The sequence below is a fragment of the Chamaea fasciata genome, unplaced genomic scaffold, assembly GCF_029207755.1.
Source record: "Chamaea fasciata isolate MVZ Bird 193981 ecotype frontalis unplaced genomic scaffold, bChaFas1.0.hap1 SCAF_5, whole genome shotgun sequence".
Taxonomy (NCBI): domain Eukaryota; kingdom Metazoa; phylum Chordata; class Aves; order Passeriformes; family Sylviidae; genus Chamaea; species Chamaea fasciata.
Genome location: NW_027094090.1, coordinates 29,574,373 through 29,586,944, shown reverse-complemented (window position 1 = coordinate 29,586,944; position 12,572 = coordinate 29,574,373). Strand labels below are relative to the sequence as shown.

The window sequence follows — 12,572 nt, the reverse complement described above, 5'->3', positions numbered from 1 at the left end:
GCAATTAATTAATCTGACAAATTGTCATCTGTTCCTGACTAAGGGACAGCTCTTCTCAAGCTCAGACTGCAAGTGCCTGTTGATGTTAATTGGCATAAGACATGGTGACTATTAATTGTAATTAATATTTTCCAGCAAGCTGAATTGATTTATATTTGGCATTTGTGACATTATTGGTGTGATGAATACAGAAAAGATCCATTTAAGGCATTTGTTATTTTAGTATCAACCTTTTAAGCTCAGATTTCAAATGCCCTGTCATAATGGATCTTGCTCTATGGACTGCTCTAACAATTGGATTTAGTGAAGCATATCTGAGTTGAAAAAAACCCCACCTCCAAAGAAGAAAAGTTGTTAAAACCACCTATCTTCCAGGAGTGGCATTCTCAGAATAAACCTTTATTGCTATGAAAATAACAGCAAAAATACCCAATAGTGTGAGTAGGTTTGTGGTGGTTGTGGTTTTTTTTTTGTTTGTTTGTTTGTTTGTGTTTTGGTTGTTTGTTTGTTTTTGGTTTTTGGTTTTTTGGTTTTTTTTTTGAGGCACTCCAAAAGGTTGCACTCTCATCCTTCCTGCATTCCTGAGCAATGTAGAAATATGCCCATATTCTCTTGATTCCTTGAGCATTGGAATGGAGAGGTAGGAGGTAGCTATGTGATTCTGACCCAAACTTTTCCATGTCCTGCGGATATCCCAGTGTTCTACGTAATGGCAGTTTGCTACTTAAACTTTGAAAAAAAAAAAAATCTGTCACTGAAGTTTTGAAAAATCTCTTTAACAGCAAGAAGGAATTTACACGATACAGGTTACTGTTGGATTGGAAAGCATGTACCTTTTTGTGTTTTAGAGACGTGTTAATTCTATTCACTGTAGATATGTAATGTATATTGAGCTAGCATCTAAAAATATTCAGAATACCTATCAGGTAAATTAGGATTTCATCCTAGTCCTTTTAGCATAAAAGACAGGGATAACAGGGGCAACTGAGAATGGGGATGCAGAGCAAAAAAGAATTGCTTTGAACAGTGAAAGAAATACCCATCTAAGGGTATTGAAGTACTGAAGGGTATTAAGAAGTATGTTTGCTGTTCTTCACTTGTAGGTAGTACCCATTTATAGATTACTATTGCATTTTTTTGCATGGCTTGACTACCTCATGAATGTAATACATGAAGATACTGAATCTGAAAGATTAAACCATTTTATGTGTATATATGTAAGAGTATAAAAAAATCGGGTGGATTTTTTCAGAGTTGAGGATAGGGGAATATGTTCACCATCTGGAATGCAGCAGCAGATCTTTTGTACAGTAAGAACAGAGTAAAGTATAGGCTCAAACCATAATTTTTTTCTGTAAACTGGGATTTCTGTGAAATATTTTTCTATGAGCTATAACTTCAGAAAAATTAGAAGTTTTAAGGGAGAAATAAAGTATGCAGATTTTTTGCAAGAAAGAATTGAAAACATTGAAAAAATTCACATAGTGTGGGTTTTGTAGATAATGTCATTTGAGTAATGAATGTAGACTCATCTCAGAATCCATGCCACAGAGATAAAGACCTGAGATGCTGTGGCAACACCTTCTGTTAGATGTCTTTCCAAGCTCCATTTCTTCTGCCTTGTATGCTCATTTTATTAACTGCTCTGGCTTAGGTCTTTTTATGTGCTTTAGGGTCCCACTTCTTATCTTGGTGGGCTGTGTGGGAAGTGCTTGATTTCAGAGGAGCTCTAGTCCTGTTCTGCATGCATCTGCCACTCTCCTAGATTCAAAATTAAGCATAGCCTGTCAAGGCTTTAAGAATTTCTTTCAAGGTTGCTTTCCTGAAAATTTAGCAAGTTCAGTAAGAGATAAATTGGAAGCTCTCGGAATCAATTTATCAAGTCATAGGTTAATCCATAGGAAAGACTCAAAGTACTTATTATAACGAGATTATTAATAATAACAAATTTGGGTACCCATAGGTTTATTGATTCCAAGTTTGAAGCATTTCTAAGTTTTTTGACAGAAAACCATCCATTGATCTTGACTAGAACAGCCTTGCCACTTGCATGCAATCTATATGTTTGGAATTATGTGTGGTACCCACTTTACGTGATGCATGTGCTATATTTGCCATAAAAAGGTAGAAAAAAAATGTTAGCAATTATATTTAAATTTATGAAAGCTCTGAATATCATACTATTCTCAGTGAAACAATGTTTCAAGCGAACACAGAGGAACATCTGGAACATGTCTGGTGCTGGAGTTTTCTACCATAACTTCATCATGTTGCTTCTGTAGGAATGCAGCAGAATAATAGCTGAGACAAGTTTGTTGAATAAGCGATTAAAATCCCAGATGTGAGCATATGCTTTGCATTTTTATGGATCAAAATTATACTGTTGTGCATATAAAATTTCATTTCACAGCTCCTCTCTTGAAACCCCCCTTCAAGTTATTGTAAATGGTTTTCTGGGTGGAAGAAGAACCTAAATGCTAGGTCACTGTCTGTATTAGAATGCAGTATTCATTTTGTGAAGGAGGATTTAGACTCTTCAGCCTATAGTGTAAAAAATAATTTCTCTAGTTGCTAAGGACAGTTCTTGGAAAGGCAAGTTCTTAATGTTCCTCATTTTCCTTATGGATGGACTATGTAGACAGTCTGCTTTTGATTGCTAGGAATTTGATGTTAGGTACTAGAAGGCTTGGATGTAAAGGTACCTGAAGGCCATCTTGAAAAAAAAATACAAAATAACAGGAAGCACTCCAGTGACAATTCATATGCAGTGAAATAATGGTGGCTTTTTGGTTTTAAGGTAAAGCATTAGTTTTAGTGTTAAGTGATGATCTGGCCATTTGACTGGATTGTTTACACAGTTCTATGCCAAGATATGTCTTCTGTTCTGCATTTACCTTGGGTTTGAGAATCACCTGGAAAGATCATATTCTTAGGGGAAGGCACTACGAGCTTAAAAGAGCTGTGTGCAGGAGTTGGTTTGACAAGAATTTATGCAGGCAGGCAATTTTATCATCAAATTGGATTAGGAACTCAGGCAGAAGCCTGAAAAGAGAACCTGATTCTGTGACAGATTCCTATTTTGAGAACAAAATGGTTGATAGCATGTGAACATAAGTATCAATATAACAAAAACAAATACTAATTAGGAAAAAATTGTATCTAGGAGTTATTTTAGGCAGTAATAAAACCACTGAACAAGATTTTTGTGCCAGTCAGCAATATCCAGAAAGACTGCACACAATGTTTGTGTGTTCAGTGAAGTTGGTTTCTTGATAGTTTCTACAACAAATTTGTAATAACTCTTGAGAAATTCTATGTAACGTTTAAATTAATTGTTAAAAAAGGAGGTTTAATACTTGTTTTATTATTTAATTATTGTGTATCTTAAATTGTTTTGTGTGCCAGAGCCTTTATTTATCAAAATCCTTCTAGAGTAATTTGAGGCCATTTTGTCTTGCAGAGAGGCAAAGCCTAGGCTTCAGAAATAACAAGCGGTTGAGTTGATATAGCCTGCTCTAGTGACTGATCCATTTACTGTATTTCCAGCAGGGAAAGGTGGAATGAGCCACTGCCTGTCAATACAGCTAGCAGAATCCCTCCTGACAACAAACCCAATTAATGGATAGTCTAATCTTGAGTCTGCATACAGGCATCTAAAATAAAGAATTCTCTCTATTATGTATGAGCACTGACACCATGTATTCTGTCCTGGCTGGTGTCTTGTCTCCACATGAGGGCAGTCTTTGATGCCTCAGAAGGTGTTTGAAGTCAAGGACAAAGTTGACACATTTTCCATGTAGAAGTCAGCAGGATATATTGTGCTGAAGTTATAGTATCTCATAAATATTCTATGTTATTATGTGAACTATTCCACTATGTTGTGATCAAACATACTACTTGGGATTTTCTAAAGGATGCAAGTGAATTAGAGTTCCGGCTTCTGTAAGTCATCAGTAGGATTAGTCCTGGAAATTTCTGCGGATTCTTTGGAAAAAGTCACACATACACCAATCACAAGATTCTCATTTAGACTTTTTGGTCATGTACTTCTTGAATAACCACTGAAGTGGGCATATATTTGCAGTCAGGATCGGGGATACTTTAAAACAAGAGATTGATGCTTCTGTGAAAAATAAATATAATTACTTTTTTTAAATAATAAAAGTTCACAGTTAGAGTGTGGCAAAGTCTCCTAACTAACATGACCACATGTCTTGGTTTGGCAAGACACTTATCAGCCAGGGAAAGCTACAGTTTCCCTTGGAATGGAGAATGTAACCCCCCCTTTCCAAATTATTGTAACTTTGTAATTAAAGGCTTTCAGGCAAAGATATGGGAATAAGGATAACAGTTTTTTACTAGAAATTTTAAGAATACAAATGTAGTAGTACAAAAAACAAGCAAACTAAACAAACAGAAAATCCTAGAAACCCTGACAGAGTCAGAAATACAACCTGACACCCTGTTGGTCAGGGTGTTGGAAGCAGTCCAAAGTAAGCCCTCCTGGAGTGGCAGATGTGGTTCTGTTGGAGTAGAGATGGTCTCGTAGGAAAAGGGTCCAGTAATGGTGAGATGGGTCTGGTCTTCCACTGGGAATCCAGTGAGAACACTGGATATCTGGTGTTCCTATGTCTCAATTTTTATTCAGGTAGAAATGGTTTGGCTCCCTCCACTGGGTGGAGCATCTCACAATGGGATGATGTAATGTGTCATGTCATTTGTGAGCCTTAATAGCCCATTAACAGAAGGTATCTCCCAGAGTGTGGAAAGAGATAAACAATCCCCCACGTAGTTTTAACAGCTGGCCCATTATAAGAGGGGCAGCAGCCCCCTCCCCCTGAGTTACAAAAATAAGGAAAACACCTCCCCACCTGGTTTCAACAGATGGAATAGACTAAACATTTTTTGGTTACATTACCCAAGACACCACAACAAAATCGTCTTGCAGTCTTTCTCTTCTTAATCGTGTAAATCCCAGCAGATATAATGAAAATTTCCCCTTTATGTAATTTTTTTTAGTGAAAATTGGTCACTCTTTGCCAAGAATAAGATCTAAAGTAACAGAATAAGCATTGCAATGTAGTATCTTGCTCTAAGAATTATTTCTTTATTATTATTTTTTAATTTTAACTGTTAATTCCATTTTAATGTTAATAGCTTCATAAAATAAGCAGTAAATAAAAAAATCATAAAATATAAATGAATTAAAATGTTTTATACCTTTTGTTATAGGTGTGAAAGTCTGAGTTCAAGAATGAATCTATAGTATCATCTTGCTTTACATAATCAAAGTCTTAAATGCTTTGTCCAAACAATCCCACTAGATAATTAGCTTTTGAAATGTTGAAAACACCCTGAATTTCTTGGTGCTTTCACTTTTTGGATCAGCATGAATCCAAAATTAAACTGAAAAATATTGTACATAAATGACAGTTGTAAATCTGTTTTTGAACTTTATGCATGAAAATGTATCAGAAATTCAACATGATTTAGAGATATTTGGATAAAGTGACAAGACAGATAAATATTCAATACCCAGTAGATTTCCTAGTGATCAAAGCACTCTAGATAGCATTTTAAAAAATATGACAATTGGGTAAATTACCGTTAAGGAAATGAAACATTTTACAAAATAGCTGGATAAGAGTAGTGATCTCTTAATTTTTGTTCTTTTTCTGCCTAAAATATACAGTAACCTTTTGCTTGAATTATAAATTTCATTTTCTTTATCAACTGTGCAGCACTGCCGCCATGGAATTTGTGTGAGCAGAGAAATGGAGCTGCGTCCTCTAGATGGAGAATGGGGACCATGGGGGCCTTATAGCTCATGTTCAAGAACTTGTGGAGGTGGAATCAAGAGCACCACTAGGCTGTGTAATCGACCAGAGTATGGGGTTTTTACTGTGTTTTACATTTTTTTAATTATGTTTTAATGTGTTTTACATTTACATAATGAAGATTTTAAAAAAATTATGGATTGGCTCTAAATAAAGTAGAGGTATTGTGGGCTGTGAAGATCAGTTTGAAGCACCAGCAAAAAATGCTTTTTTCATTCATGTTGGGAAAGAGAAGTTTACAGACTCTAATATGCAGAGGACTTTTAGATTACTCATGTCTTTCAACAATATTATCCATTCTTGCAGATGTTTCTAAAAACTTAGTTTGGCAGGGTCTTTTTTTCTAGGTTTACTCTAACTGTTGAGGTTTTTTTAAACATTAGATGCTTTCTTTGCAGTTCTTACTGCAAAAATAAATATATGTGTTCCCTACTAATCTCTTTGGTGAAACACTTGATTTGCTTTGCTTTAAGGCTTTTCGACAACATCACCACCAGTAACAACCACAAGAAGCACTGGTTATAACAGAGCCATTTAAAACTTACCTTTATAACTAGAGAAGTACACTGACTGAATAATTCCATGTGGGTTTCTGTAATAAAAGTCAAGAAGAACTTTACCTTGTCCAGAAGCAGAACCACAGCTGGTGCCTGAGTAGTTTCAGGGTTTTTCTAGGAAGTCATGTCACCTTGATATTATCCGTAGGATAAATGAACTTCAATCAAATGGCCCAAGTTATTTTATTTTCTCTGATAAGTAAGAGTTAGGAGGCTAGACTGTCATTAGATAATGCCTCTTTCAGTCTGTAGTTACTGGTAATATTAATATGCTGTTCATTTATTCTTTTTTTCTTCCCCAAGAACATACTAATACTGACTTATTTTGTGTCAGCATTTATAGCTGTTAAAATGTATTTTAAACATTACAGTAAATTCGGTATTTTCCACAATTTTCCCTTTTTATTCTTTTGATCCCCAAAGTGAATATTAGGACTACAGAAAAGACTGTGTCAGCTCCTAATTGTCATCTTTCTTTGTCACTCTGTAAAAAATATAATTTCAAATTACTGAGGGAGGTGCTGCTTGTGTAAAAATATGACTGTAATCTCAGCTAAATTGATAAAAGCATTAAAATTATTAATGCTTTTACCCAGGCAAAATACTTACAGCTATAAGAGAAGTAAAAATAATAATGCAATAATAAACATCCATAGCGAGATTACCACCTCAGCAAGAGTATTTTATGAGGATTGGGTTTATTTTGGGTAAAATTGAATGCACAGTAGAAGCTGAGTATGTGTGTAAGTCAGTTACACATCTGACAGATTACTATGTGAGATTTTCCTCTTTAGATCAGTGGCTGAGGCTGCTTTTCGTGGAAAACAGCAATTTTAGAAAATTAGTGTGTTTTACATTTACCTTTTTTTTTAGGCCAAAAAATGGAGGAAAGTACTGTGTTGGTCGCAGGATGAAATTTCGGTCATGTAATACTGATTCATGTCCAAAAGGCAAAAAAGATTTTCGGGAGCAACAGTGCTCTGAATTTGATGGCAAACACTTTAATATCAACGGTCTTACCTCTGCTGTTCGCTGGCTGCCAAAATACAGTGGTAGTAAGTAATTACACATCTTTTCAATTAGAACTATGAAAATTCTACTTTAAATAAAGTTTTAAAACAGACAAGAAACCTCTTGGATTTTCTTTCCAGTTTCTATGAAAGATCGCTGTAAACTTTTTTGCCGAGTTTCTGGAACAACTTCCTACTATCAGCTGAAGGACAGAGTTGCTGATGGTACTCCCTGTGGAGCAGAAACCAATGACCTTTGTGTTCAAGGCTTATGCAGGGTATTTAAATCTAAACTTATTAATTATTAAAATCAATTTTAACAGGTGGTAAAGTAGATATTAAATATTAATACAAATACACTTTACTGATAATATTATATTCTGAGTTCGCTTAAGCTAATTTTATTACCTATCAAATTAAAGATCTGGAAATGGAAGCAATTAAATTAAGAACATATAGTTGAACCTGAAGACCCACAGTCTTGCCTCATTAAGCCTCATATGTGAAAGAGTTAATATTGTTCAAGTGAGCAGTGAGATGCAAAATGAGCATAAACAGAGGAAAGAAGCATGCTGTGTTATTATTAGCATTGTATTTCTGCCACCAAAGAAGTAAATAGTAGAAAATCCAAGGGTAGATAGATTATGTAATTATTACTTTACTGTAAAGTCAGGAGGGATTGAGTGCTTAAATCAATTCAGCACTCTTTGCTTAGTAACAGCTATGGCATTGCCATGAGTTTGTTGGGAGAAGCAAGGTGCTATATTTTAACAATTCACGACTTTTTTGTCAAGCCTGGTTGAGGTTTTGCTGATTGCAGTGAAACTGAGCAGATTCAGAATGAGGAGAAAATACAGCTTTTTTAAATATGGTTGAATAAAGAGGAAGTGCAAAAGAATTATCCTTTTTATCATAGTTCAAAAAACCTCTGGAAGTTTAAGTAAAGATATATAAACAAAAATTGTGCTTATGTTAATTTAACCAGCACAGTCTATGTGTATTCCTTTGCTTCTTTTCAGTAATGACAGACTTTAAATGAATTGATGGCCATGTATATATACATACTGCTTTTAGACTTCCAAGTCTTTTAATGTAAATATAAATTAAAATTTATAAATTATATTGATTTTTTAAATACAAATTCTTTATGTACTGTTATGTATTCTTATGCAGTTCTTGACATATGGAGTGTATTGGGATTGCACCATTCTATTTTGCCCTTGCATTGCAGAATCCAAAACCATTGATGGCTTTTAATGGGTTGCCAAGGAAAACTAGATATATACAGTGAACAACAACATTTTGGGGTAGTGGGAAGCTTACATTACTTATTTTCATTGTTTTCCGTTGGGCGGAGTGACACACAGCCTTTTTATTTTTGTCATTTTTTGTAGCAAGCAGGCTGTGATCATGTTTTGAATTCGAAGGCAAGGAGAGACAAATGTGGAATCTGTGGTGGTGATAATTCTTCATGTAAGACACTTGCAGGTACTTTCAACAGTGCTCATTATGGTATGTTTGTTTTGCTTTTTTTTAAATCTTAATGAACACTTAACTATGACTTAGAAATTACTCTTTACATTTAAGGAAGCAGGATTTCACTGTATGATCTTTAGGACCTCTATCAACAAAAAATATTTTTGATTTTCAGTCACATTCCCTCTCAAGGATGCAGAGGCAAACACTGTGACATACTAACTCATTCAAGTGAAAAAAATCAATCTCCTCAAAAGTCAAAGTCAAAAATAAAAGAGATTATGAGAGTAAAAGTGCTTCAAAAGGATGAATGCTTCCTGCTTTGTTCTTTGCGTTCTCTGGTCTGAAACTTTGCAGCTGAATAACACATTCCAGTGTCTCATTTTGGTTGTGTAAAGAGATAGTAAGAAGTTTTTGTTGTGAGAAGCTGATGAGGTTCCTTTTCTCCTTGAGCGAAGAATACAGCCTGTGAAATGTGAGCCTCTTCCTTCCAGAGAACAGGGGTAGCAGTATTTATGTATTTTTCCTCCTCATTGTCAGTGAATGAGAAAGTTCTGAATAACCCTGGTATTTCTAATTTATTTGATTTAGTTTCTCTGATAGAGCTGCTGGTAGTTCTTCTATATGTAGACTTTTCTGTGAAGTATGGAGAGACTAATGTATGTGTGTAGCAGTGCAGTTAAGTAGTTAGAGCATAGAACATAAGGACAGAAGTCTCCAGGTTAATATCAGCCTAGAGGCTCCTTCATTCCACTTCACTGGTTGAAAGAGACCACAGGTGATGTGAAAACGCTACTGGAGAGCTGCCAAATAGGATCTTCATAGAATAAAGGGGTAGTTTCTGAAGAGAAAAGTGTGCCAAGTATCCTGTTGGATTTTCTTTTCCCCTAGGAGAAGGCACACACCCATCAAAAATTACCCAAAAAATTATACAGCTACCCTTCCCATACAAATACATATATTTTTTCTTGCATCTGTCCTAAGAAGTTGCTTATAGATAGCGCATGAACTTTGTCACACACACATTTGTTACAAATCCAGTGACCATTATGTGAAACTGCCATTATGCAAATATGGTCAAGACTGTCACTCTCTCCTATTTAATGACTTTCCCTGGTCACAGACTTATTTGCTTTGAATTGGAGGGCAAAAAAGCCCCCATATTTTGGGATGAGGAAAATCTTGAGTTATTATTTGGTTTTATAGTTAGTGGAATGGTAAATTACGTTCAAATTCTTGAATTATAGCATATAAGAGACAATCCAGAGTTATACCAATGAACAGTATGCTGAACGTTTGGGATTATCACGGATTGTGCTCAAGTAGGAATACAGCCATGCAAACAGGAAATTGTACTTAGCTGATCACTAAAACTCCAGTGTCCATGGGAGGTCTAAGACATCCCTAGGCTAATGACTGAAGTCTGAGGGGATACTATTTTCCAAAAAGATTCTGAGTTAGGATCACAAGCTAAGTATGCTGATGTGCACATCATCTTTTTCTTTTAATTTCATTTGGTTCCCTTTCAAACTGAAATGAGCCATTTTACTAAAGCAGAATTTGGAATTGATGATAGCAGCCTGTGGTGCGTGCTTACATTCATGCAGTTATGATGTTGTCAGTAACTGTGTAAGCACTAGTGAAGAAATAATCAAAAATTCATTACAGCAAAATATTAATTTACTTGGCTTCCATTTTAGGAAATAGTAATCTAATTATGTACACATTATTACTATGTTGGCTATTATTATTGGATCAAATTAGAGTATCTGAGGTTTTCCTGGAAAATGGTAATTTTCAATGTCCTAGTATGTGTATCCTTGACAACATGCTATGCAATTTTGTTTATAGTTTCCTCCTGTATTTTGTCTTCTTTCATTCTATTACCACTAGGTCTCTGGTGTGTGAGATGAGAGGCTTTTCAAATTGTGTTTTGGTTTTCTTCCCAGTATGTTGAAAGATTGACAAACCGTGTATTTATCCAGAGCATTCATCTTGTCAATTTGCAATTGCAGTGCTGCCCCCAGCTGGTAAATGTGATGAACCTGTAATTAGATTAAATCTTCATTTAAATGCATGGCATGGTTTTAATAGATTAAAAGCACTTGGAAGTTAATGAATTATGAAATTTGTCATGGCTTAACCCCAGTTGGAAACACACAGCCAGTCACTCACTCACTACCTCCCAGTGGGATGGGAGAGAGAACTGGAAGAATAAAAGGAAGAAAACTCAGATGGTTCAGATAAAGAGTTGAATCGGTAAAGCAAAAGCTGTGCACACAAAGCGAGAACTGGCTCACCACTTCCCATGTGCAGGCTGGTGTCCAGCCAGGAAAGAAGGGCTCTGTCATGCATGACATGAATTGGGAAGACAAATGCCACCAGTCTGAATATCCCCCCCCTTCCTTCTTTCCTCAGTTTTATGTGCCCAGCATGAGGCCATATGATCTGCGATATCCCTGTGGTCAGCTGGGGTCCATCTGTATCCCCTCACAACTCCTTGTGCACCCCCAGCCTCCTCACTGAAGGAGTGGGGTGAGAGGCAGGAAAAGCCTTGACTCTAAACTCTGCTCAGAAATAACTAGAACATCCCTGAATTATCAACATTTTCCAGTACAAATCCAAAACACATTCCCTACCAGCTACTATGAAGAGAAGTAACTCTATCCCAGTCAAACCCAGTACAAAATGAAAAGGATAGTGCTGTTTAAATTTTTACCCACAGAGGTACATCAACTAAAGCCGCAGTAATATTGTTAAACACAGTGAAATAGGTGGGGAAATTATCAAAATTTTTATTAATATCTCAGGTTACATGTTTGTATTTATTATTTGCTTCCAATGTTTGCCATACTCAGTTTTTCTCAGCTGTAAGCGTACTTTTGAATTTGTGGTTAGCATCTGTGAGAAACACGTTTGGATTTTTTAACCTAGGTTTATGTGCAGCACAACTTTTTTAAAAAGTAGGTCTTGATGCACCTTATTTTGTTACCTGGTGGCAAGGCTACCATAATATTGCTTGGAGATACTACCAGAAATGGTGACTCATTTGTGAAGCATTTGTATTTTGAAGGGAGTGAACTCAACATTTTAAGCAGAAGAAAGTGGATCAAGCATGGCTAGTTTAACAGCTGTATCTGCCTATGCATAGGGCCTGCAACACTGCAATATTTTAATACTTAAGACTTGTTCTTTAGTGTGCTGTCTTGAAATACTCTTGTGAAAGAAAAGCTACCTCAATTGCATAATAAATGGGGAACAGAGATGTTTCATGCAAAGTGACTTACCCTGATTTCTGTAAAAGTTTAAATTTTACAGAGTAGTCACATTGTTTCCTGAGTCCCCATTGATATACTTGACTGCTTTCTAGAGTAGTTCTGCTCTCTAGACATTTTTTCTGAGTAGATTGAGCTCATGTTAGTGGTAAAGAATTGAATTCACATATCTGATCACAGAACCTAACACCTGACACGTGAAGGCATTCAGTATTGGTTGTCTCTGGTGCACTGTAGGGTTTTGGGAATAAAAATGTATTTTCATATTTACTAATAGTTAACTAATTTTGTATATAATTAATTTTCAGGTTACAATGTTGTAGTAAATATTCCCAAAGGAGCAACAAACATTGATATTCAACAGCACAGCTACTCAGGGAAACCAGAAGATGACAACTACCTTGGTAAAAGTCTGCA

General features: G+C 35.7%; 1 protein-coding gene across 1 annotated transcript in view; it reads left to right on the top strand.

Moving 5' to 3' along the window:
• The window catches only part of ADAMTS20 (ADAM metallopeptidase with thrombospondin type 1 motif 20), an 88,986-nt gene that overhangs the window by 34,828 nt on the left and 41,586 nt on the right, over positions 1–12,572 (top strand). Inside the window, exons 12-16 of the mRNA XM_066183111.1 lie at positions 5,742–5,887; positions 7,268–7,449; positions 7,546–7,682; positions 8,799–8,916; positions 12,464–12,559. Of these exons, the coding sequence (XP_066039208.1) occupies positions 5,742–5,887; positions 7,268–7,449; positions 7,546–7,682; positions 8,799–8,916; positions 12,464–12,559 (679 nt within the window). The remainder of the gene's footprint in view (positions 1–5,741; positions 5,888–7,267; positions 7,450–7,545; positions 7,683–8,798; positions 8,917–12,463; positions 12,560–12,572) is intronic.